General features: G+C 38.4%; 1 protein-coding gene across 2 annotated transcripts; it reads right to left on the bottom strand.

Annotated features, from left to right (window-relative positions):
* Positions 1 to 577: 577 nt before the first annotated feature.
* LOC103458592 (Rho guanine nucleotide exchange factor (GEF) 10) lies at positions 578 to 22,697 on the bottom strand. 2 transcript variants are annotated; one of them, XM_081613659.1, is made up of 18 exons: positions 22,475 to 22,697; positions 15,634 to 15,743; positions 11,153 to 11,533; positions 8,857 to 9,198; positions 7,479 to 7,515; positions 7,248 to 7,336; positions 6,610 to 6,666; positions 6,089 to 6,276; positions 5,074 to 5,190; positions 4,107 to 4,218; positions 3,922 to 4,031; positions 3,758 to 3,835; positions 3,494 to 3,673; positions 2,896 to 3,012; positions 2,600 to 2,692; positions 2,062 to 2,232; positions 1,120 to 1,265; positions 578 to 870 (listed from the first exon to the last, which is right to left on the bottom strand). In XM_081613659.1, the coding sequence occupies exons 2-18, from the start codon at positions 15,668 to 15,670 to the stop codon at positions 651 to 653; spliced, it is 2,475 nt and encodes an 824-aa protein (XP_081469785.1). In that variant the 5' UTR covers positions 15,671 to 15,743; positions 22,475 to 22,697; the 3' UTR covers positions 578 to 650. The 2 variants fall into 2 exon arrangements, with proteins under 2 accessions (XP_081469785.1, XP_081469786.1); XM_081613660.1 differs by lacking the exon at positions 5,074 to 5,190 and having other exon boundaries at positions 579 to 870.
* Positions 22,698 to 22,826: the final 129 nt, after the last annotated feature.

The raw sequence follows: 22,826 nt of genomic DNA on the forward strand, positions 1-22,826 counted from the left end.
AGACCAAACGGCCAAAGAGGAGAGAGAGAGAGAAAAGCACACACTCGGAGTCTGAATTTAGCAAGGGTTAAAAAAAAAAAAAAAAGATTTGTGACAGTGGTGGCCTTCACTCACAGCCAACTGACAGGAAATGGGCTGAGAGAAAAGGGCGGTAGACATACAGGAAAGGTCTCAAGCTTGGGACTTGAACTCTGGATGTCTGCGGCAGAACCAATACCTTCCACACCTGCTATATCCACATAAAAATACTTAACTGTAAATAGGCGAGGATCCACGGTATCTTAATATAAGCAATACTAGTTAATCTGTTTCATTAGAAAGCATCACTGTTGGTGTTTTTGAAATCAGAAATATTTCCAAACAGTCAGGTTTCTTAGTTATGACAGCCACGTAGTAGAACCATTCTTTAGACAAGCTGAGGAGCAGTGTGCAGCAACAGACGTTGGACTTTCCAGTACTGTTTTATGTTTCCATGCTACATACAACTAAAGAAAACTACACTCACTCTTAAACTTTCTGGAGGATCTTATTGAAAAACCACAGAAGAGGTTTAAAAATGATAAAAGAAAAAAAAAAAACCTCTGCATATCTTGATAAATGAAACCAGGTATTATCAGAAAATAGAAGGAAGGTGATTGGAAGACTAACAATCAGAAAAAGTTAAAAGGAACATTGCGTTTCGTACTTGGCTTGGCGTTGATCACCACCTTCTCCCCAGAGTGAGGAGCAGGGTATCGGCTATTATCGACCATTTCCTCACTGGATCCAAACTCCAGCACTTCCACAAAGTTTAAAGGTACACTCCACTTCAGGAGAAACTTCTGGTCAAGCGGAGCATTTCCACTGCCACTCCCACTGCCATCCTGGCATCTGTTGAGATTAAAAAGGAATGGCAAATGTCATAAGTGGGGGAAAAAAGAAACATGTACAGGAAGGAAGGAAAATTCCCATCCAGTACTGTGAGAAAATGACATCAACATGTAAGAAAATGTGGAGAGAAAATTAAGCTGAAAATTGTAATTTGAAACGTATACAACAGGGAGAACACATGCACCAATATTCAAAGCTTACAATAGTATTAAATCACATTTCTATCGAAAGGGTTAAGATCTCCCTTACCGGATATTGGGCGTGGCACACATCAGGACATCATTTAGCAGAAAGAGACGTCGCTCTTTCGTTTTGATGATTTCACCACGCTCATTGTAAACAGTCTCCACCATGTCGTCTGAGCGAATCAGGTAGCGGCTACCGTTACTCAGAAGCTAGAGTGATGAAAAACATGATAAAAGTCCTTAATTTCACAGTGAGTGAATTTGAACCTTGTTTTCCATGTTACTTGTGACTCCTCTGTGAAAGTGCTCATTATGGATGACAGTATATAAAAACTATGTTTCAGAGTAATTAAAGCCTGTGAGGAGTAAAAGTCAACAGGCCCACACTCGATGTCCCGTAAACATGAGTTAGCACAGAAGCCAGAGTAGGTGGAACAGACAGACAAATAATGACAATAAGGGGACTGTTTGGATTATATGCACATGTCTAACACAATACACTAAATAAAGCAAAAATTTAAAGCACTAATAAGATCCTAAGGCAAAACATTAAAGAATCACCAAGGAAACCTGCAGGTTGATCGGCATTGATGGGAATGGAAAAAATCTTAACTTTTTTCAGCCAGTAAATGCATCATACTAAATGCTACCAGGTTGCAGAGACAACACCACTCTGATGTGGATGCTGTCACCAAGGAAAGAACACCCAAAATCAGTCATTATAATTATCAGTGTCAAGTTTAGAAAAAAAAAAAAATCAGAGGAAGTAAAATGATTTGAAATGATATTTAAAAGAAGAGTCTGTCTGTGATATGATCAGACATCTATGAGGGTTACACTGCAAGAGAGAACAAGTTGATACCTCGAAGGCTAAACAAAGTCTTAACAAGGTTTCATTTAAACCGTCTGTTCTAGATGATGGATAAAAATATGGTAACAATGTTTTCTGATCCATTTGAAGTTTGACTTAAGCATAGCCCTTCACCAAAGCCTACAAAATACAGACCTTATTAAGGTAGCGTTCATTCATGGCCTTTGCAATGTGACGGATCTCGCAGCGTTGGTCAGCTTCTCTCTTTTTTTCATTGAGCTTCTCGGCCAACGTCTCCAGCTCGGTCAGAGCCATCTGCAGGGGGAGACGGTCTGCATGGCCCACCGGTGTGTTCTTCAGCATGTCCTGATGAGGATGAGAGGAATTCAGCATCAACACTGGAGACCAATAGGCTCTAGTAAACAATTATTAGTTTTCCAGCTTTATGTGGATATTTCCAATGTCATATAATGTCATTAATTTGCTGGTACTCACATTAACTTTTACAATTGAAAGCAAAACTAGGCCTTTAATTTTGTGAAAAGACACAGATAAAAAAAAATAAAAATCTAGGACAAAGGAGAGCTAAGTTGAAAGAAAAGGAAAACCATATCCAGAGAGCAATTCCCTCTCTGTGAGAACCAAAAAAAACAAAAAACAAGGGCATTAATTAGAAAGTTTCCCACTCCCTCTGCTGGTGAGAGCATGCATAACCAGTTGTTCTGCTCATTACCTGAAGGAGCAAAATGAACTGTGGGAATCTCTGAATTGGTTTCATCATCAGGCCATAAAGAGTCATGCGGTCACTGCTGGATTCTTGGCGATGCTGCACATAAGCACAACTGTTATTATAATGCATATAAGAATATTGCATACAAGTGTGTATAAAATAGATGGAAGACAAATAAACTGTAAAGGCTTTCAATCAAAACACAACACATGGAAAAAAGAAAAAGAATAAAACATAAGACATCATCATCCCTAATATGAGCACCATTGTCACTCGAGGTTAGTATCAGGCTTTCAAACCTTGAGGAACTCCAGGAAGCCCGGTTTAGAGGCACACGTCTTCCTTACAACTGCCATCGCTGTGCTGAAGTTGTTAACATACTCGCTGTAGGCGTCCAGCACCATGGATTTAGAAAACTGTATGGGAACAAAAATTTTACATGAATGTATATAAATTAAATATTAACTTGTAGTTGCAGAAAGATGTTGATTAGGCAATCAAACAAGAAACTGAGAATATGTATGTAAAGTTGTATCTTACTCTAAAATGCATTTAATATTTTACACTCGTTTCCAAATATTGATCTCATCATGTTTATATTAGAAATATATAAACAGTTCTTATCGTCCAGTTACCGACATCACAGGTATATTGGTATATTTCTCCATCTTTCCATGTCTACATTTAAAGATTTTTTATGAAAATGCCTGCAAAAGCACCTGAGTGACTGAAGGTTTTCATCCATGACACAATCTGAATTGCTTTTTTAAAATTTAGCTTTATTTTAAAAAGAAGAGCTTAAAGTGTAAAAAATCTTCATAGAAAAACAAAGATTACCTCGACTGATTTGTCGTTTATGTTTATGATAAGTGTTTAAATATGCAGATTAATTCTTACCGATGCCACAAAAACATCCCCGATCATCTCCAGGCTGTCCCACTCGGACACACGGCTTGCCAGCGCAATCTGGAACAGGAAGTGGCACTGCAGGATCTCCCGCACACGATAAAAGATGATCTTCAGCTTCCTGTCGCTGAGCAGCCTGGGCTCAATCTGGGAAAGGGGTTTCTCGTATTGCTGAAAAGATGCGTACATACATAGCCTGTAATAACCACCATTTCAAAATAACGGCGCCACATTAGTCCAGCTGTACTTACACACCTCTAAAATCCTTTTGAGGGCATCGAGATAGTTCTTCTCACTATCTAATATAGAGCCCAATATACATCGTCGCACAAGCTGCAGATAGAAAATACAAAAGCATTAGTTTTTAAACACGGTTTCCTACTGTTGCAGCTTCAAAGACTCCTATGGAAAGTCCTTACCTGCTGCTGCGAGAGACCCTCTGGAGTTGGTGGGAGCACAGGCTCAACGTTGAAGCAGTCCACCTCGATGAAGACCTCAGACTCATCCTCAAAGCAAGCTAACTTTCTCTCTAAAACATTAAAACAAGAACTTGTTTTATTGACAGAATGGTAAAGCTGTGTGGTTCTGCAAAGTAATCACCTACCTTGACAAAACGACTTTGTTTTGATGAAAGAACGTCCCCTCTTCACCGCAGCTTTAGTTTTCTCAAGCCCGTCTTTCGTCCCTTCCTTAGCTGCCTTCACCAGCTTTTGCATCTTGGATGACAGGAAAACGCTATAACTTGCATCTCAGCATTAACTCTCACTTGGTTTTCTGCACCATCAGAGCTCTGTCTAAGGTGATGTTTAGTTCACTTTTTTAAAAACCTAAAGCTTTACAGCGGCTGAGCTACAACGGAAGAGGGTTAGAGTACAGATCAAGATGTATGGGACAAAACAATCAAAGAATGGCAGCAACTGAGACTTCAGCAAAAAATAAAATCTGGATTTTATTACCAAGTGACAAATGTAAGATGGGAGAGTTTGACTGCAGTAAACTTGTTCTGCAGTATCTCATTCCACAATTTGCTGTGCCTTTCTGAAGTACTCATACGTCTTATACTTTTTTTTTTTTACTTTTTATCACTTTACAATTCCAAACTCTAGTGTATTTGACTACGATTTTGTGTGAAAGGCTTGAAAAAGTACAACACATCTGTGAATTGTGAGGGGAGAAAACACAAGGTTCCTCAAATTTCTGTGAGCTGGTAATGAGAATCTACGAGTACTTTTGGAAGGCACTGTATGTGAAGGCTTCAGCTGAATACGACTTAAGTTGGTGTTGCTGGTGTCTCAGTTCACCATCAATTAAACTCATCTATGTTAGAAAACAGTCTATCCTAACCTTTGTAACCTCTGGTGCAAAAAAGAAATCGCAAGACATATCAATGAAGCAGGCGGTGAAGTAAAATGACTGGATGCTAACCCTTCACCAGTACCACCACCAAAAATATTAAACACCAAACCAGGATGAAGGTACCAGGTCAGTGGGGTTAGCCAGACTGAGAGTCAAAGGGGTTGGGACTAGTTTGTTTTAATCTAGCACAGACACATGAGGTGAGCCTAGTTTACCTTCTGCTCGTGTTTCTGTTTTAACTGCTGCAGCTCTACAGCTCCCACTGTACTTGCCATTAGCTCTTTCATCTTTTTCTCATAGTGTTCTTTCAAGCGTGTCAGATCTTGAGAGAGCTAAACAAAAGCAAAGCAAGGATTACTGGTCATGGTTTTAGAGTTGGGTTGCAGCTCACGGTGTCAGGAAATTCAAGTGGTTGGGTTTCTTCACTTGCTTTAGTTTTCTCCATAAATATAGATTTGTTTAAATGCATCGCAGAAAGTGGGACAAAATAAAAAACATATTTTCCAGTACGCCTCTTGTGAGAAATGCACTTCTTGTTTTGTCCTGATTTGAGGAATTAAAAAAAGCAAAAATCAGAATAAAATAAAACCAAAATTTCAATCTAGAATACAACTTGTTCTAATAATTGGGCTTCAGCGACTTATTTTTGAGGCATCATGCATTTTTTCTCCTCTCTGTCCTCCATGAGGTTTTTACAATAAGTTAACCTTGAATAAAAAGGTGAGAGGTTCATGATGATTAAACCCAAAATGTAAAACACTATCTTAGTAGACTCAACTTTCATTTTGTAATACATTTTTTTTTTTTTTTTGAAACAGAAAAGCAACAACGAGAAAGATTTTTCAAATGGTCAGATGTGTCTTTTTCCAGCTGACCAGCAGGATGAATCAATAGGTACAGGTGAAGCGGTCTAGCCCTACTCTATGCTCCATACAGCTCCAGAAAGTTTCAGTCAGTCTCTTGGGTAAGTGAAAATGAATAGATAAGATTAAGCATACATTTTTCAAAGTGGAGATTAATCAATTTCATTAACACATTAATAGACCCATTTCTGCATGTAAATGATTACATATGATGGAAATGTGCCTACTAAACCTTCATGTAAAGGATACATAAAGATAAAACTGAACAAATATGAAAAAAAAAAAAAAAGATTATCAAACAGACAAAAGGTCTCAGTTACCGGCAGGAAATGAAAAGTGGAAATGAAAAGGTGATTGATATACTCACATGCATTTTCCTCTGTGGCGGTTTTCCTCTCATGAATGCGTGGGGCAGGCCATTCTCAGGACGATCCTCCCCGTCACTCGCCTCGTCGTAGCTTTCAAACTCACTCGAGCTCCAGCCGTTGTCCAGGGAGCTGCTGCAGCCGCCCTCCTCGCCGAGCTCCACATCATCATAGATCATCTCATCTGGATCTGTGTGGAGGACAAAAATGCATGAGGAAATTCTGTAACTTCACTTTCTGTTCAGAACATTCCAAAATATAGTTTATTGGGGTTTTGATTAAAAAAACAGGTAACATTAATTAACTTTAAATTTAACATGCTGCATATAGAAACTAAAACACAAAAAGTGCTATTTGATATATAGAAGCTTGTGAATCCTATCGTTTCACATTGAACAGCAATAAGAGAAAAACACATTTTTAAGAAATCACAGCAAGCCGGGGAAATGAAAGAAGCCGTACTGCCTACTGCAAAGTTAGAGAGAGGAAGCTTCATGCTGAACTTGAAAAAGAAAGTTCGAACCTGTGTTAGAGTCTGAGTTTTCTCTGGGGACATCATCGTAGATCACCTCATCTGGATCTGAAGCACATTTCAAAACATATCAAGAATAAACGTTTGGTGCAAAAAGACAGCTGGAGTACTTGGGCCACCTTTGGGTAATAATGTAAGAAAGATCTGAAAGAAAGGCTCACAGAAGGGACCGCTTCCTCAAATGAAAAGGGAAGGAAGTCTTAGTTGTGTCAAATGGAAAAAAAGAAAGGATTTTCTGAAGGCAGCTATTGTGTAATAACACAGTAAACGGCGTTTTGACTAAAGTCCGAAGGGTTCGAAGTCCCAGTTGACGGCATCTCAACTAAAGTTGTACAGCTTTTTATTTCTCTTTCTCACTGTTTACATTTTAATGATGTAAAGCCCCCCGGAAAACGTGTTGGAGTCCCAGTTAAACGATGTTTAACTGAAATCCTAAAAGGGGTGCGGGTTTCAATGTTTTTTAAATTTCTCTCTCTCACCGTTTATTACATGCTGTTTTTATTTCAATTATGTAAAGCACTTTGAAATGCCTTGCTGCTGAAATGTGCTATACAAATAAAATTTGATTGATTGATTGATTAACAACTGAATTAACTTTTTTTTTTTCCCAAACCAGTTATCTTACTTACTTTCCATCCAAGCAGTGTTTGCAGGATCTGATGCCCATTTAGCCAAAGCATCTTCCTCTGCAATAGCTGGATTCTCTTCACTGAAAACACTTAAAAAATATGTGCACATATGCTCTTTTTAATATCTGTTCTTCAGGTAAGTGATCAAATTGCAGAATTTATTTTAAAAAAACAACTATACAATGACCATCGTAAATACATTTGAAAAAAATCTACCTATTTGAGACTCACCTGTCAGCAGAGATGTTGTTGGTCCCGACTACTGTCACTGAAAGATGATAAAAAAGTGTTACAACACAAAATAACAAAGAACATTTTACTACCAGCTGCATATTGCTAAACAGAAAAACAAAGAGCATGACTTAAGAACAACACAAGAGTTCATCTAAAAAAAACCAAACAAACAAAAATCAACAAAAACTTTTTAACTGGCTGTTCTGTATAGGCTGGAGATCCGGTAATTAGCAGGAAATTAGCCCTTAAATGAACAGGCACATATAAATACATGTGAAAATAATTTGTATGCATCTAGTCTAAAATTAAAACAAAGTCTAGTAGCACACTTTGAAGGTTTGAATCCTCTAGTATAAATAGCCTGTTTGGGGTAAAAAAAAAAAAGAAAAAAGAGAAAGAAGTAATGTTGCTGTTTAAGCGTAATTACTATTTTTTCACAAAACCAATATTTATTCAATATTGATTGAACAGTATTTTTGAACACATAATCAAATCCTTTCATATGATTATGTGTATGAAAAATAACTCTTGCCACACAATGTGTGTCTTTGTCAATGAAGTCTGTCTTATCTACAGCAAAGACACTGGCTCTCCATCCCGAAAAAGGCAAATATAATTTCGCAATGCACTGTAACCAGCGAAACCACACATTCGGTCACAAGTATGAATGCTTCTTCCACATGTAGTACTAAACATTTAAACAAACTCAACAGTGGTTTGCATTATCTAATCAGAACAAGTTTAAAACACATTATCTGCCACCAGGTGTCACTAACTGCTCCCCACATACAATGACTTTGACTTCAATGTTGTAAAACTGATACTTAATTTCACTTAAGCATAATCTTGATTTATTCATTATATTTAAAAAAAAACGTCCCAACAACATCATAGCCATGTTTGTTGTGGCCAGAAAAAAAAAAAAGCATACTTTTTAAACAACTTTAGGATCAGATACATTGAGGTTATTTACTAGAATAAAACTGAGTATATCAAACCATTCTGAGGTTGAGAAGATAATAATGGTGCTTTAGGCTTCTGAGCATGCTTGGACTGCAAGATTTTAGGGAAACCGGAAAATCCTCACAGCCAGCACAGATCTGTGGGGAGGTCTAAATTTAGTCTCTCACTTCCTTGTGGCAAGGCTTTAGGAAAAACAAGAAAAAAAAAAAAAAAAAAAAAAAAAAGTCAGGAGCTGGAAGCCACTGAGACAGTGTTGTGTGCTGAAACCCATCCACTGCAAGTGTCTGAATTCAAAAAGCTGAATGGTCTGCTTTTGTGGATATCTCCAGAATAGCTTCACATTTTCTTATCTTTTCTTTTCTTATCAAGTGAAACAGTTTGACACATTCCCTAGTTAGAATCTCTACTTTACCATCTTCATCCACAGAGAGATGCCGAATGATGACTGGTGTGGTGTAGGCAGGTGTGATGAGCGGTACACCAGAGGGGGTCGCATAGCCACATGGCACAGGCACAGAGTATCCTGACGTAATGCTGGACGAGCTGGTGTGGATATCCTGGCCCTCTTCCTCTCGTACTTTCGACTCCCTTGGTGAGGAAGTGGAAGAGGAGGGTCCGTGTTGCTGCTCTTGCTGCAGCTGAATGGGAGTGATATCAATCACAGAGTAAGGGTTGACTTTACTCTGAGAGGAAGTCCTGGGCAAACCCTGTGGAGGGTGTGGGTCATTCAGAGAGGCACTCTCCCCTTCAGGGTCTGCAGAGAGATGAGGGATACAGCTGTACCATTCAATCAAAGCAGCACCATGATGCCATATCAGACAGAAACACAGGAAGACACATTCAAATATAAGGTTACTAAGTTTCACTGCGTTTAAACTGATTCTTAATACAATGTTTTGCCCTTTGCTTTCATCACAGGTTTTCTTTTGCCATTTTCTTATGATGATGACTCCTTGGTACCATGTCACAGCTGCAATTTCTCCACACAGTCTGCTAGATTTCAAAGGCAAAATGTAATGTTTGTTCAACTCAACAATCAGCTTAAGTCTTGTTCTGTGGGGGAACAAAAAAAAAAAAAAAGACGGCGCCACTTTCATGAGGTTATCAGCAGATTAAGATGTCGTGCCTATAAGATTAAATTGTAAACCCTTTATAAATGGCTGCTTGTGCTTTTTACTCCTTGTTCTATTTTTTTTTCCATTTCCTTCCTCATACAATGCAAGGGCTTTTCATTGAGAACATGACAAATATATTTTGCATTTTAACTACAGCCTGAAGAACTCATAGCTTCCCTTGATCTTTCAGCAACTGCATGCATGATATGTGGGCGTGCGATATGTGTAGCTCTCTAGCTGTGAGTTAGAGGAGTGGTTTGTTCAGTTAGGTGAGATCATTTTTGTCTTCACAGTCACAGTGACAGGACAATCACAATAAATTTCTTGCAACACTTCCAGCCTAACTTGGGCGCGATGAAGACATAGCCTTAGCTTGAGGGTCAGTATGGCCAGCCCTTTCAGATGCTCTGATGACCTGGAGGTGCCATCATAGCTGCTATCAAGCTCCTCAATGCTGCACCCAAGACCCACACATGCTGATAACATGACAATGAAGCAATGGCATCTCCGAACGTTTTGAAGACAGTCCACAAACATTCGCACTCCATCACACCTTACTGGAAGCTCTCTGCGTTTAGCTCAAAGGCTGCGGTGGCAGTCTATGTTCTGCCTGACTTTTGATCCTGAAGTTCTGCATTAGTCTGGTGGAAAGGAAATCTTAGAAATGTAATTTGTTCATCATAAGTTGCAATGAAGATTCAACCATACAATAAATAGTTTTGTTCAATAAATTAGAATATTTTTAAAAGCTTATGTCAAACTACTCAGCGAAACATTATATAGATTACACACAGACTGGTATTCTCAAGCTGTTCCAGCTATGATGATTCTCTGCTTACAGAAAATAAAAAACATAACATCGACTATAAAATTAATTCATCAATCAATAAAAAAAACAAAACATGTTTACAGAGAAATGTAAACGTGTTTTTAAAATCTGCTTAAAAAGTTGTTATTTTCTGAAGTCGCTTTTCATTTGACAAATGAGCCTAATTAGAAAACATATTCTAATTTATTTAATACAAATACACTTTGTATTATGACATATTTAGAGTCTATTATTGTAATTTTGCATGCCCTGTTTAGGAAGACAAAGCTTATAAGGAGCTACAGAGGGAGCAATTATCAGGAAAGCTGAGTATAAACTAACTAATGATTTATCTTAAAAACATCAAAAAACAAATGATATGGGTGTGCTTCGATCCCTTCACGCAAAAAACCCAGAACATAGCACAGTGAGGATATTTCTGGATGCATGAGAATGTATTGATGAAAATAGGTTGTAATGATTTTTACTGATATACCATGAGAGACACGGACAGCCTTCCTTTAAGTCCTAACTTTAGCCAGAGCTGTAGGGCTGGAGACTGTAAACAGAGAATACCAAAAGAATTTGGGGAATTTAAGACCACTGCCAACAAGGGAAAAAAAGAGAGAGAGAAAAAAAACTGTACTTAAAAGTGCCATTTACAACTAACGGTTTTCAGAGTACAAATATGGCAAAGACAGACACTCATAGGACAGAAGGTTAAACTCAAAGTAGATACCCCCACTGTAAAGAAAAGTGAAATGTAAACACTCTGGGTTACAAACCTGTGCTTCTGGGATCTGTCTGTATGCCATAACTAACAGGAGGAGGTGGAGACGGTAGTGGTGGTAAATCCTCATCCCTGTCATTAGTTCCCTCAGCAACAGATGTCTCTTCAGTTTCTGTTGTTTCTCTGCCTGCGGAGGAGGGTTTGATTATGGCAACTGCAGTGTCTTCTGATGTTGGTGCCAAGTTGGAGAACTGTGCTGGAGGGTCCAAGTTGCTGGAGGAGCCTTCAGGATGACCGGTCACAGAGTTTGCCTGGCTGGGATCCTCACTGGGGAAGGTGGGAGGCGCTGGAGGCGCCTCAGGGATGTCATTGCCACTTTCAAAGTCGAAAGGTTCTCCTTCATCTTCATCATCAAATGGGACATTGTCTGCTAGCACTGTGTGCAGGAGAGCAACAGATTTAGATGGAGAGAGAAAATAAAGGAATGTTCTGCCTAGTTCTTCAGTCGTCGGTTTCAATTAAGTTCTGCATTTCTGAAACTTATCCAAAAAACTAAACACCGATATGACACCACCATAAGAAAGTAAGAAAAAAAAAAAAACATATATAGGACCCTTTATTTTTAGGTTGTGTGGGCTTGTGTTCAAGGCAGGCCTTTGATTAAACGGGGAGTTCAGGATTTTTATAGTGAATTTCAGTTGTAAGATTATAAAAAGTGAATCTTAACCAGGTACTTTCAATTAGTACAAACCCAAAAGCCCTGGAATCTTGATCTATAGCTAATACAACAGTATTCCATTTACACAGCTGTAATAATCAGCTGTATAAATGGCAACGTGACCAAGATGAAGTTATCTGGATTTTATTGGAAACTGAAAATGTTTTCCTTCGAGTTTGAAAAGCATCAGTTGCTTTTTCTTATTATATCGAGTGTATGCTTAAACAACAAAATTCAGTTACTGCAGCCCTCAAAAAGTACTGGCTTGGCAGGAGACAGGAAGGAAACATGAAATATCTTTCCAGTTTCCACTCCGCAACTGGGCCAGAAGTGGAAGAAAGCAGTTACTCCCCTTGGTGAGCTGTGCAGTCCGAGTTTGTACATTATTTCTTATGCAATAATAAACACGTGTGACGTTAGTAAAAGCATTACACAAGCTGTAAATGGATGAGGAAAGCACAAGCTTGTCTTTAAACCAAACTCATCTGCTCACTTTTCATAAAATCAACAAGAAATTGGTGGTGTGATAAAAAAAAAAAAGTATCGGGGAAACAAAAGATGAATGGAGTTTATATTCAGAATGTTTGATCGTCTTATAAACACCATTTTATCTAAAGAAACCCCTCTGTTTGTCTTGGTTGCTTCAGATAATTTTGTCTTCCACTTTGCTGCTGATACCACAGATTCCTAGGAGCATATTCATCATTCGAACAGCTTGACTGTATTAAGCTTCAGGCTACAGTCTTATCAAAACCCCATAGCCAATATCCTGACTCTGTCCCCAAAGTAAACAGAGCATTCGAAGTTCATGTGGTGTCATGTTCAGTGGAGTGTCACCTGAATGGGTGTGTTTAAATACCTCAGTCAGGAGAGTGTTAGACTGGTTTAATCCTGGGTTTTGGCATTTTAACTTGAGGCTATGCTACTTCCTATGTAGGTACCTAATCTATGGAGACAGAAAATATTTAAAGGTCAAGGTTGGCCTCTATATAAAATTAATTACCATTTTCACTTTCCTAGATCCACCTGTTGTGTCTTGCATGTGCAAGTGCAGTTATCTAATGAATCTTAACTGAAAAATAAACCTCAAGCGGAAAAAAAACCAAAAAAAAAAACAACCACAACTTTGAAGTTCCTGAAAGCAACCCCCAAAGCTCTAAATCACAAACACCACTCCCTCAGGCTCTGACAGGTAGCTGCTCCACCTCTCCATGTGAGAAAATGCTGTGACTAATGTTTCAGGTCAGCATTGTGACCCCATATATTCCTACTACGGTGCAATAAAGAGAAAAGGGGCATGGCGGAAACCTGGAAACTGAGATGCTATCAGTTGTTTCCCAAATGTTTGAATAATGAGCTGTGTGGATTGCACTGATAAAGCACGGATAACTCTCCACTAGGCTGGGACGACGGGACAATGGGCTCAATACTGATGCTACGACTTCCAACAGTGTGCCTGATTTCCTTCTGGACATTCAGACTTCTAGAAAGACTAAAACAGTTTGGATTTGAAAGGTTTATTGCTGATTGTTTTAAAGCATTTACATTTAAAAATAAAAATCAAACCTTCCAGATACCTTCTCCTTTCAGCTGCCTTTGTGAAAGCAGATGACATTTAGATCTAAGTGACAAAACAGCAGCCTAGGAGAATGAAATAATCTAGTGTTTTACAGCTTCTTGTATTCCGCTGTACACCTCTGTATCTGATCTACTGGGTAATTTATAAAGTAGCTAAAGGGGTTGGCTAAATCCTAGGGAACAGTCTCTCTTCAGATACTAAGGAAGAAATGACCAATTAATGATTTTAAGCCAAATTAAATAATCACTGTATAACATGTAATTTTGAACAGTCAATATTTTCCTTCCTGAAAAAGCACAAGATCCTTTATGCTTTGGGTGTTGGAGGTAGAAAAGCCCCTTGTTTGTGAAAGAGATGATTTATGGGTGACTATATGTATGGAATGGCATGCAGCTTAATTATAGATTATGCTGGATGTTGATCTTGTAGTATTATGTATATACAAGAAACAGCACAAACATGCATTTTGACTTGAGACGTTTGAGTTTTTACATTTTTTTTCTTCTTTTTTTCTTTGCTAAACAGAAATAACTGAACTATGCATGTAAATGCCTTGAAGAGTTTCCCATTGTCAATTCATACCAGCAGCATGAATTCTGTTCTCAGTACTTATCTCCACTGTGGTATATAATGATCTGTTGAAATGAGTCACCGGGTTACGACCCGTTCCTGCATCCCCCTGGCAACAAAGCAAGTGACTGGCCAGCTGGAGACGAAGCATTTTTCTGTCTCCATCCCCAGAGAATGTGTGTGTGCAAGAGAGAAAAAGAGAGAGAGAGACAGAGAGTGTGTGCATCTATGCTTGTGTGCTTCTGCAGCAGTATTCAGCCTAGTACTGACTGAGACACATTGTCTGGTATTCAGCACATTTTATCCTCCTTATTCCTTTCGTACTACTGCCCACACACTTCACAGCGACAGAGAGGAATCTGTTGTTTACTCACTGTCCAGCTTCACCAACCCTCCAAAAAATAACTGTCAATGCCAGGATCTACAGCTGCTAGCCTATAATCCTACAGCACTAACACTGTAAAGTCTCTTAAAGAAACAAAGAATTTCATCTGCAGTGGTGTCAAGGGTTAGAATTTTAATCAGACTTCAACAACAAATGCAAAAAAAAAAAAATGTTTGGATATGTTCAATGTTGTCTCAGTCCAAACACAATTAATTAAAAATAAGATAACTTTGTGTAGTTTTGAAAACTACATTGATTTCGCCTGAAAAATAAATAATTGTTGCTACTTCCTAGTATCATTCATTTCAACCGAAGATAATATCTTAATTAGATTTGATTCAATTCATTTGTACTGGAACAAGTGTTAACTACATACCAAATAACAGTCAATTTACATTTTTTAGTCCAAATTAATCTTCAATGTATGTCCCAGCTGCAATTTTGGTTACAAAAAAAAGACAAAAACAATAAAACCATGACAATATTAAAAAAAATATATATATATATATATATATATATATATATATATATATATATATATATATATAAACATACCTTTTAAAAGCTTTCAGAAAAATAATGAAGTTAGGCATTTTCCAAAGATGTTTTTCTGAAATTACTCTTTTTGAGTGAATGCAGGTATCCACACTATTATGTTATTGATTCAGCTTTTTGATATCTTTTAGTTTTTCATCAACTGGTTTCCTAAAACCAGTTTAGGTTTCAGGAAATTATTGATCAAATATTGCAGTTTACTACCTAAAGATGTAAGATGTAAATGAAACAGATTTCTTCAATGATATTTCTCCTCTTGTAAGGCATCAGCTAATTTTTACTCTGATATAAATGCTTTTGTTCAGCATTTTTCACATTTTCAGTTTAACAAATAAATATACATATCAACTAATATCCAGTAACTAAAACTACAAATTACAACATACTTTTATTTTCATACATACTGAGATTAATTCATTCAATGACTGACCGTCTCAGACTAAGAGCACCAACTGGACAGAATGTGTTTTTTTTTAACTGCACAGGGTAAAGAAGGAGGATAATTACTCACACTAAGTAAGAGCATTTTTAGCTAATGTGTAAATGCATACTAATCTGCCTGTCAAGATGGTATTCAAAACATTTGGCCCATACAGCGACCTTGGCGTTATTGGCACCACGCTCTAACCAACTGAGCTAACTGCCCTCTGCTGCTGCCATTCCCCCGTCATGCTTCACAACCTGCCCCATGTAGATGTTGTATGTGTGTGTGGGGTTTGTTGACTTTACTTTCAGGAGGTGGGGGAGGAAACTCATCCACGTCCATGGTTGATTCTCGTCTCCTGGACAAGCTCCACAAACACCAGAAAGCTGGTCTTTAACTATGCCAGCAGACATTCCTAAACAGAAAGGTCAAATGTTACAGAAGGCTAGGTTGCTGAGGAGAAATGAATTTGTCACAGGAAAAACTCATGAATACTTAGATGATTGATTAGATAATAAAAGACAACAAATAAGAACCAGAATTGTATAACATAACTCCCCAGGACGACTTTCAAACAAACTTGACTTCAAAATCTTTACACAAAAAAAAAAAAAAAAAAAAAAAAGGTCACACAGCGAGTTCATCTGAATCACAAATTTAGACCCGTGTTCATCTGCCAATGTACATCTCAAGGATAGTTTCTGTTAATGTCTTTCTGATGGAACATACCCACAAAGGCATGACAGAACCATATCATAATATAGCATAAAGCAGCCATTGTGGTAGTTTGTATAGCCCGTATTGTACATCTACACAATTCCTATAAAACAAGACACAACACAGGTTCACAGTCTATTTCTCAGATAAATTTACTTAAGAGTATGTGGGACAAGAACGACATCTCATTCTGAGACTCAAAGATTGTTTTGTCTATGAATAACGGGAAATCTTCAGCCTTTTTGTCCTCTGCGTGGCTCACTGCCAGAGCAGAGGATATGAACACACAGAGCCAGTGTCTGTTGAAAACAGTGCAACTAACAGATGATGCTAATGCTAGCAGAGATAGATCGAATGTGCATCGCCTGAGGTGATGTTGGCCTGTGCAATACAGAGAGGGGTCCACAAGGACAAGTAGGAGGAGCAACAATGCTGTGGAGTATGGGGAGGGATACAGAACACAGGAAAGGTGATATGCAAGAATGAAACACGTAGCTACATGACAGAGGTTTGGAGTCAAAACTAACAGCTGGGAGCCTTAGAGTGTGAATCACCTTTCCCCTCAGATCCACTGGGATTTAGGAAAGCAAGGGAAGGAAGTAAGGGAGGATACACAAAGGAAAATGCATTAAAACAAACTTTTTATGCAAATGTTTTGGGATTGAGCACAGTATTCTTCCCATGTTTACCTTTTTTTGGTCCTCCTCTCAATTATTTCTTCTTTTATTCACAAAGAAAACCCAAAGCCATATTGGTAAATTACATCTTTCAAAGCATGTGTCATGTTGTGACCTGAGCACCAAACTACCACCCGTCTCATCCTGTGGGAAGGATCAGCTCAAAGAAAGCATTCCTAGCTACTGCAGCGGCAGTTGCACAGCAAACAGTGCAAAACACGTGCAACAGCTAAATAAGAACGAGTTTCAAACCAGAGTGAAGATTATTTCGTCATCACTCTCCTCTCCAGCAGAGTGTTTATAAGAAAGGCATTGGAACACAGTGAACGTGAGTAAGAGCAGAAAGCTAAAGTCCTCACCATGGTTGATGACAGGCTCAGCTGAGCATGTCATTACAAGCTCTGCAGCTGAGCTGTGTTATGCAGACAGGAAAACAGTCATCTAGACTGCTGGTGAAATGCACATAATTTGTTCACCTGAGTCCTAATATCTCCACTATGTTAAAGAACAAACAGCAGGTAAACAACACTTTTACATGATCCCTAATGCTGAAGATAAATTGCTTTTTGTGTGCCAATTTTACTGATGCAGGAGGAGCTAAAAATGTACACATCAGTACTTTATCAGATAACTTCAAAGAAAAAAAATATAACAATGTTTGCAACAACAAAACTTAAAAATTATTCATTCTGTGGCTCAAGTACCCTAGGTGGAATTCCAGCTCCCTTCAGTGGTACAGGAAATAAAGTTTGATACAAAGTTAGTTGCATAGAAAATATGAAGGAACTGATGATGTGCAGTAGCCTAAGCAGAGAGGCTCAGACATCCCTCTCCCCAACCAATTCAGCTCATCCTGGGGAATCAAAAGGTGTCCCCATGCCAGTCCAGAAAGTGTCCCTCCAGTATGTCATGGGTTTTCCACTGGGTGTTCTCCTGGTGGGACGTGCCTGGAACACCTTACCAGGGAGACATACTAACCAGATCCCCAAGCCTATTTTAAAACCAATGTTTTAAAGTAGAAGTTTTTGGTTTTGATAAATTTATTAAATTGAGAAAATATCATATTTTACAGTAGGGACTAATGCCTCCTTTCACCCACAGACAAATGAGGGGTGCACTAGCAGTTTCTTAAGATTTCTGGATGTTTAGAAAAAAAGATTTGATAAGTTACCAAGCAGACATCAGTCTGGCTATGTTGATGTGAGACACACTTCAACATCCAACCCTCTTGACTTAGTAAGAGATTTTGTTTCTGCTGTCGAGTTTTCAAGAGTCCACTTATTGAAAAGTGGAATTCCTCATATGAGCTAAGAGTCATCAACAAAAGCCCAGAGGACTGGGTGGTGCTTATTGTCCGCTGTGTCTGCTGTCTTTAGGTAAACGTTTTATTTGGCAGTTTACCTTCCTGCCGGGATTACAGTAATTATGCCATGGCCAATAAAGAAAAACCCCGGCTAACGAAGGCTTTAAACAGTACAGTAATGAACAATGTGTGTACAATTACTAGGTACGTGAGTATTTTGACCAGATCAGCGTTTTTATAAACTCCAAGCTGGATAAGCTTGAATACTTAATGGATTTAAGCATAGCAGGTGATGTGTCTGTCTGTGATGACAGAGCTTATGGCTTTTAGCAGGTCAACACCCTATCAAGGTGTGCATATTTTTGGCAGCTTCTTTTCTTTAGCAAAACAGATATTTAACCAACATTGAAAAGTCACAGGTCTCTTGAAATTGCTAAATGTTGGGTTGTGAACATAAAACTATCATTGTTTTGTTGTACAGACAACAGGGTTGTAAGAAACTTGTTGAGAAAATAAAAAATTAGCTGCAAAGAATTTGAGAAGAATGAAGCGAGAAGCTACCAGGAACCAATTATCTTCTGGTTCCATCATGTTGCAGAACTGCAATATGGACTACCTAGAAGTACAAAATGTTCAGAGGTCAGAGACATCGCAAACCAACCACCACTGTACAAGATACGCTAAAGTATCTAAACTGAGCCAAGAAATATCCGAAGACAAATTTTTCAAAAGTTTTATGGATGAAATAGTAGTATCCCTTTACATACTAGACAGGTTGGCCCGTGGCTAGATCTGTACTGATATCCACTTCGACTCAGACACCATTTAGGTAGAGTTAGAGAATGGGGCATGGGCTGTTATTTTATATGAGTTGGATTGGCTTTTTTGGGTCAAAGATGGGCTCAAAATCCCCTCTCAAACCTACTGACAGTTTTTAGAAGACAGTTTCTTCAAACCGTGGTCCAGGAAGAAGTCTGGACCCTTCCCTCCGTCCCATCTGCAGCTAACCTCAAAATCACACCAGCATCTGGGTCGTACAGCCTCCAAAACGCAGCTGACTGCACCACCCTTTCTGACCTCAAATTGGGTGGAGGAAGTTTTACAAGCAGGCACAAGATAGCTGACATTTTGAAGAATTTTGACTGCTGGGAAGTTGGAAAAAAATAGATGAGGTAGTAGCTAAGTATTTAGTAGATTATGGAGACATAGTTTTAAATAATGAGGCCCAGAGGGAGGCTTATTTGATTTAGTATGCAAGATCGATCAAACATGTGAGAGTACGTCTGCATTCAGCAGCCCAACAAACACAGAAACTCTGCTTCAGAAGTGAATGTGGTCTATACTAATCTACTAGACATTGATCACTTCACATGTATGAAATTATTACAGTTGTGCCACATCGTTCCTGTTTTAAAATTGGTGTAATGAATGTCATTGTTAAATTAGTTACAGCTTGCTTTAATAACAGAGAAAACCCTGTGAGGAACTGAAGAGAAGGGCTGTGCTGTAAAACCAGCATACACTGTACAGTCTTGGCTGTCATTTCTATCTGGTCTCCACCCATCCAGCAAGCCACACGAAAACATTTAGAGCCCAACATGTCACCAGAAGAACACTAGTGTGTGTGTGGAGCAGATCCAAAGAGCTTTTGTTGCCTAGCTGAAGGTGAAAGGATTTTAATGGGAAAACAGGAATTCAACACATTACCATACCTGAAGTCCAAATCCTGATTCTGGAAGAGTAGAGAAAGCCAAGACTGAATTGGTGAAAATATAAGGAGCTAAAAAAAGGGTATGGCAGGCTGTGATTTACAATGCCTATCATATTTAACGGTCATGTTCATTCTGATTCTAAATATAAGCATGTTCCCAGCTGCTAAACAAGTACTGTGTGATTTCTCACATGCACCTGCAGAAGAGCCAGGGGTTCTCTTTCCCAGCTGCTGACTACATATTTTTCTAATCCCCGTTTTATCTGAGTGGATCATTGACTGGATGATGAGTTGGACAATTACTCCATGGTGGACTTTCTAAAAACGAATGGCATGTCTCCGAACTGATGAGAACTCTGGCATCCTTCAGCTTTTGCCATGGAAAACAAAAAGCAATTTGAGTGAGTTGTTACTGCCAAGTAGAGTTGTTGCCTCATAACAGTGAAGAATTTTAACATTTCCCAAAACTGTTATTTTTCCAAGAAAAAGCATCTATCTTTATAAACTATAATAGCAGCTAAGGACACATATCCTGCAGCTTTTATTATGTTTGACGATTATGGCTTATGGCTAATGAAGATCCAAAATTCAGTTTCACAGAAATTTGGAGCATTACATGACCTTAATAAAAATATGTATATTTTTTAAAACACAAAGAATGTAATGTTTCATCCTGCACAATCATTAACTGGTCATACAAAGCAGTAACCCAATCTACTGATGGAAAGTTAGGTGGAAGGAAAACATCCTGCACAAAAAGGTACACAAGCAACAGAGATGACTGCATCGTTGAGAGAATTAAGGAGCAAAGTTCATTCAGCTGATTGGGTGAGATTCACAAGGACGGGGATGGGCTTGGAGTCACTGCTTGGAGAGACAACACATGCATGTACCTATGTTCTGTCTAGCTGTCTAGCTCTAAATGACCGAAAATAACATTAGAAACATCTTATCTAAAATAAAAAAGGCTATACTTTTTGTTTAGAGACACAGAAACCATGTTGCTTTAAGTGCAGAGTGAAGTTTCCACATATAGTGTTGATTTCCAAAGTCATGTCATCTGCCGGTTCTGGTCCATTGTGCTTTATCAAGTCCAAAGTCAGTGATGTCCTCTACCATCAAATTTTAGAGCACTTCATGCTTCGTTCTGCTGACCGACTTCATAGAGATTCTGATTTCATTTTTAAACATGGCTTGGTACCTGTCCACTCTGCTAAAAGGACCGATACCTGATTTATTTGCCATTATTTAATGTTACTGGACCGGCCTGCCAATTTAACTAGTCCAAACCCCATTGAGAATCTATGCAGCGTTGTCAAGAGAAAGATGACAGAGACCAGACCTAACAAGGCGAATGAGTGGCTAATGTAGGAACCTAGGCTTCTTTCACCATGCGGCGGTGCTACAGGCTGACTGCTTCAATGACAATTTGCACTGAGTATCTCTTGGCAAAAGAGACCCAAACAAATATTTAATGCATATACTTTACAGTACATGGCAAAATGAGACTGATATGTTAAAAATGCCTTGTTTGCTTGTTTTTATGCAAAACAATTTTTAAAATAGTTTTCATCAGCTACAAGCCAAAGTCATCAAAATTAACATTAAGCATTTCAAATGTATTACTGTGTTTAATGAACTATTTAATGAACCATTATCAACTTTTAGATTCACTTATTGAATTTAGTAAATGCAACAAATTAACTTTCTGATGATATTCTAATTCAATGTGATGCACCTGTTCAACAGAAGAAGCACTTTCATGCAAGCACATTAAATTTAGCTTTCAGACTGCACTGCCAGCAGCTTTCTTGTGTCATTAAAGAAAGCACTGCAGCCGGGTCGCCCTGGCTATTTGTTAAACAAATCACCCACATGGAGTTTTGTATACGTACTAGCATGGGAGTGTGACTCCCACCAACTACCAAGTCAGCATTGTCCTGGCAGAATAAGCTTTACATACAAGACACCACACATTACACATCAAAACCAAAGATATATTTATATTTAAACAATCTTCTGACTGCTTGCAACAGCTGAAAAGTTGTGACTAAGGGAAAAAGTTACCTTAAGCCACGGTTTTACAACTTGTTTAGAGTGAACTTCCAGTTGACCAAATCTGTGCAGTGCTCCCTGACTGAGGAATGTCATGCATGACTACTTGAATTTGTAGCTGAGCAGCATCTCAGGAAAACTGCGTGCTTTAAGCTAGTTTAAGGTCCATATGATTTTTTTTTTATATATATTCACTACTATATTCTCATTATGTAGTTTAAAACATAGAATGAGGGCACTGAACACTAGAGATAGCTCCTGCATAACATTATTAACACTGACAAGTGACAAGTGATTTGTAGAAAATCAAAGCGGTAGTAAACGTCCATCTGTTCTATGCTAAACAAATACCAAATGCAACTGATGTTGTTCTGAGTAAAACATACATCCCTAAGGCCGCTTGTTTAGGACCAACTAATTAAAGAATGTGTATGGCAAAGAGAGTTTAAATTATAATGCATGCTATATTGGTGGCTGACAGAGTTGGCAACATCACTATGTTAACTAGGACGCCACGTTACCTTCATTTCACAATTCTGTTTAACACTTGAAAAAAGGGGTTAGTATTCCACGCAAAAATATCAATTTGTATACCATTTTCAGCCTGTTAACTGATACTTAACAAGTACGACAAAAGAGTTCTTAAACTTTCTCATAAAGTTAGAAAAATGCCTCCAACTCACCATTTTATTGCCTTCCCATAATCCAATTCCCGTATAGCTCCACGATATCACAGAAACGTTTTAAACTGAACACTTTTCTGGCTGTAAAACAACTTGTCTCGCATCAACACTCCACTTTTCAAGCCTCTTTTCGGCTCTTCCCGATGTTAGCAGATTATTCTATCCATGAAGCCTCTTTACCTCCAGTCAACAGCCGATTGGTGGACGACTGATGTGTGACGAGCTGTGATTGGCTTGACGTGACTTCAATCAACATTCCAAGGCTCTTTCCTGTAGGACGAATCAGCGGGTAGAAAACTTCCCACTTGACTTCAGATTTCTCAAACGAAAAAGATGAAAAGTCCTGAGCAAC

Source organism: Poecilia reticulata, chromosome 12, assembly GCF_904066995.2.
Source record: "Poecilia reticulata chromosome 12, P_reticulata-male-v2, whole genome shotgun sequence".
NCBI lineage: Eukaryota > Metazoa > Chordata > Actinopteri > Cyprinodontiformes > Poeciliidae > Poecilia > Poecilia reticulata.

Coding starts and splice junctions, on each gene's coding strand:
- LOC103458592 (XM_081613659.1), bottom strand. CDS start 15,670: ATGGACGTGGATGAGTTTCCTCCCCCACCTCCTGAAA. Junction 7,516..8,856: donor TCTCTCTGTGGATGAAGATG/GTAAAGTAGAGA, acceptor ATCATCTTTCAG/TGACAGTAGTCGGGACCAAC. Junction 2,233..2,599: donor AGTTCATTTTGCTCCTTCAG/GTAATGAGCAGA, acceptor CATCCTCATCAG/GACATGCTGAAGAACACACC.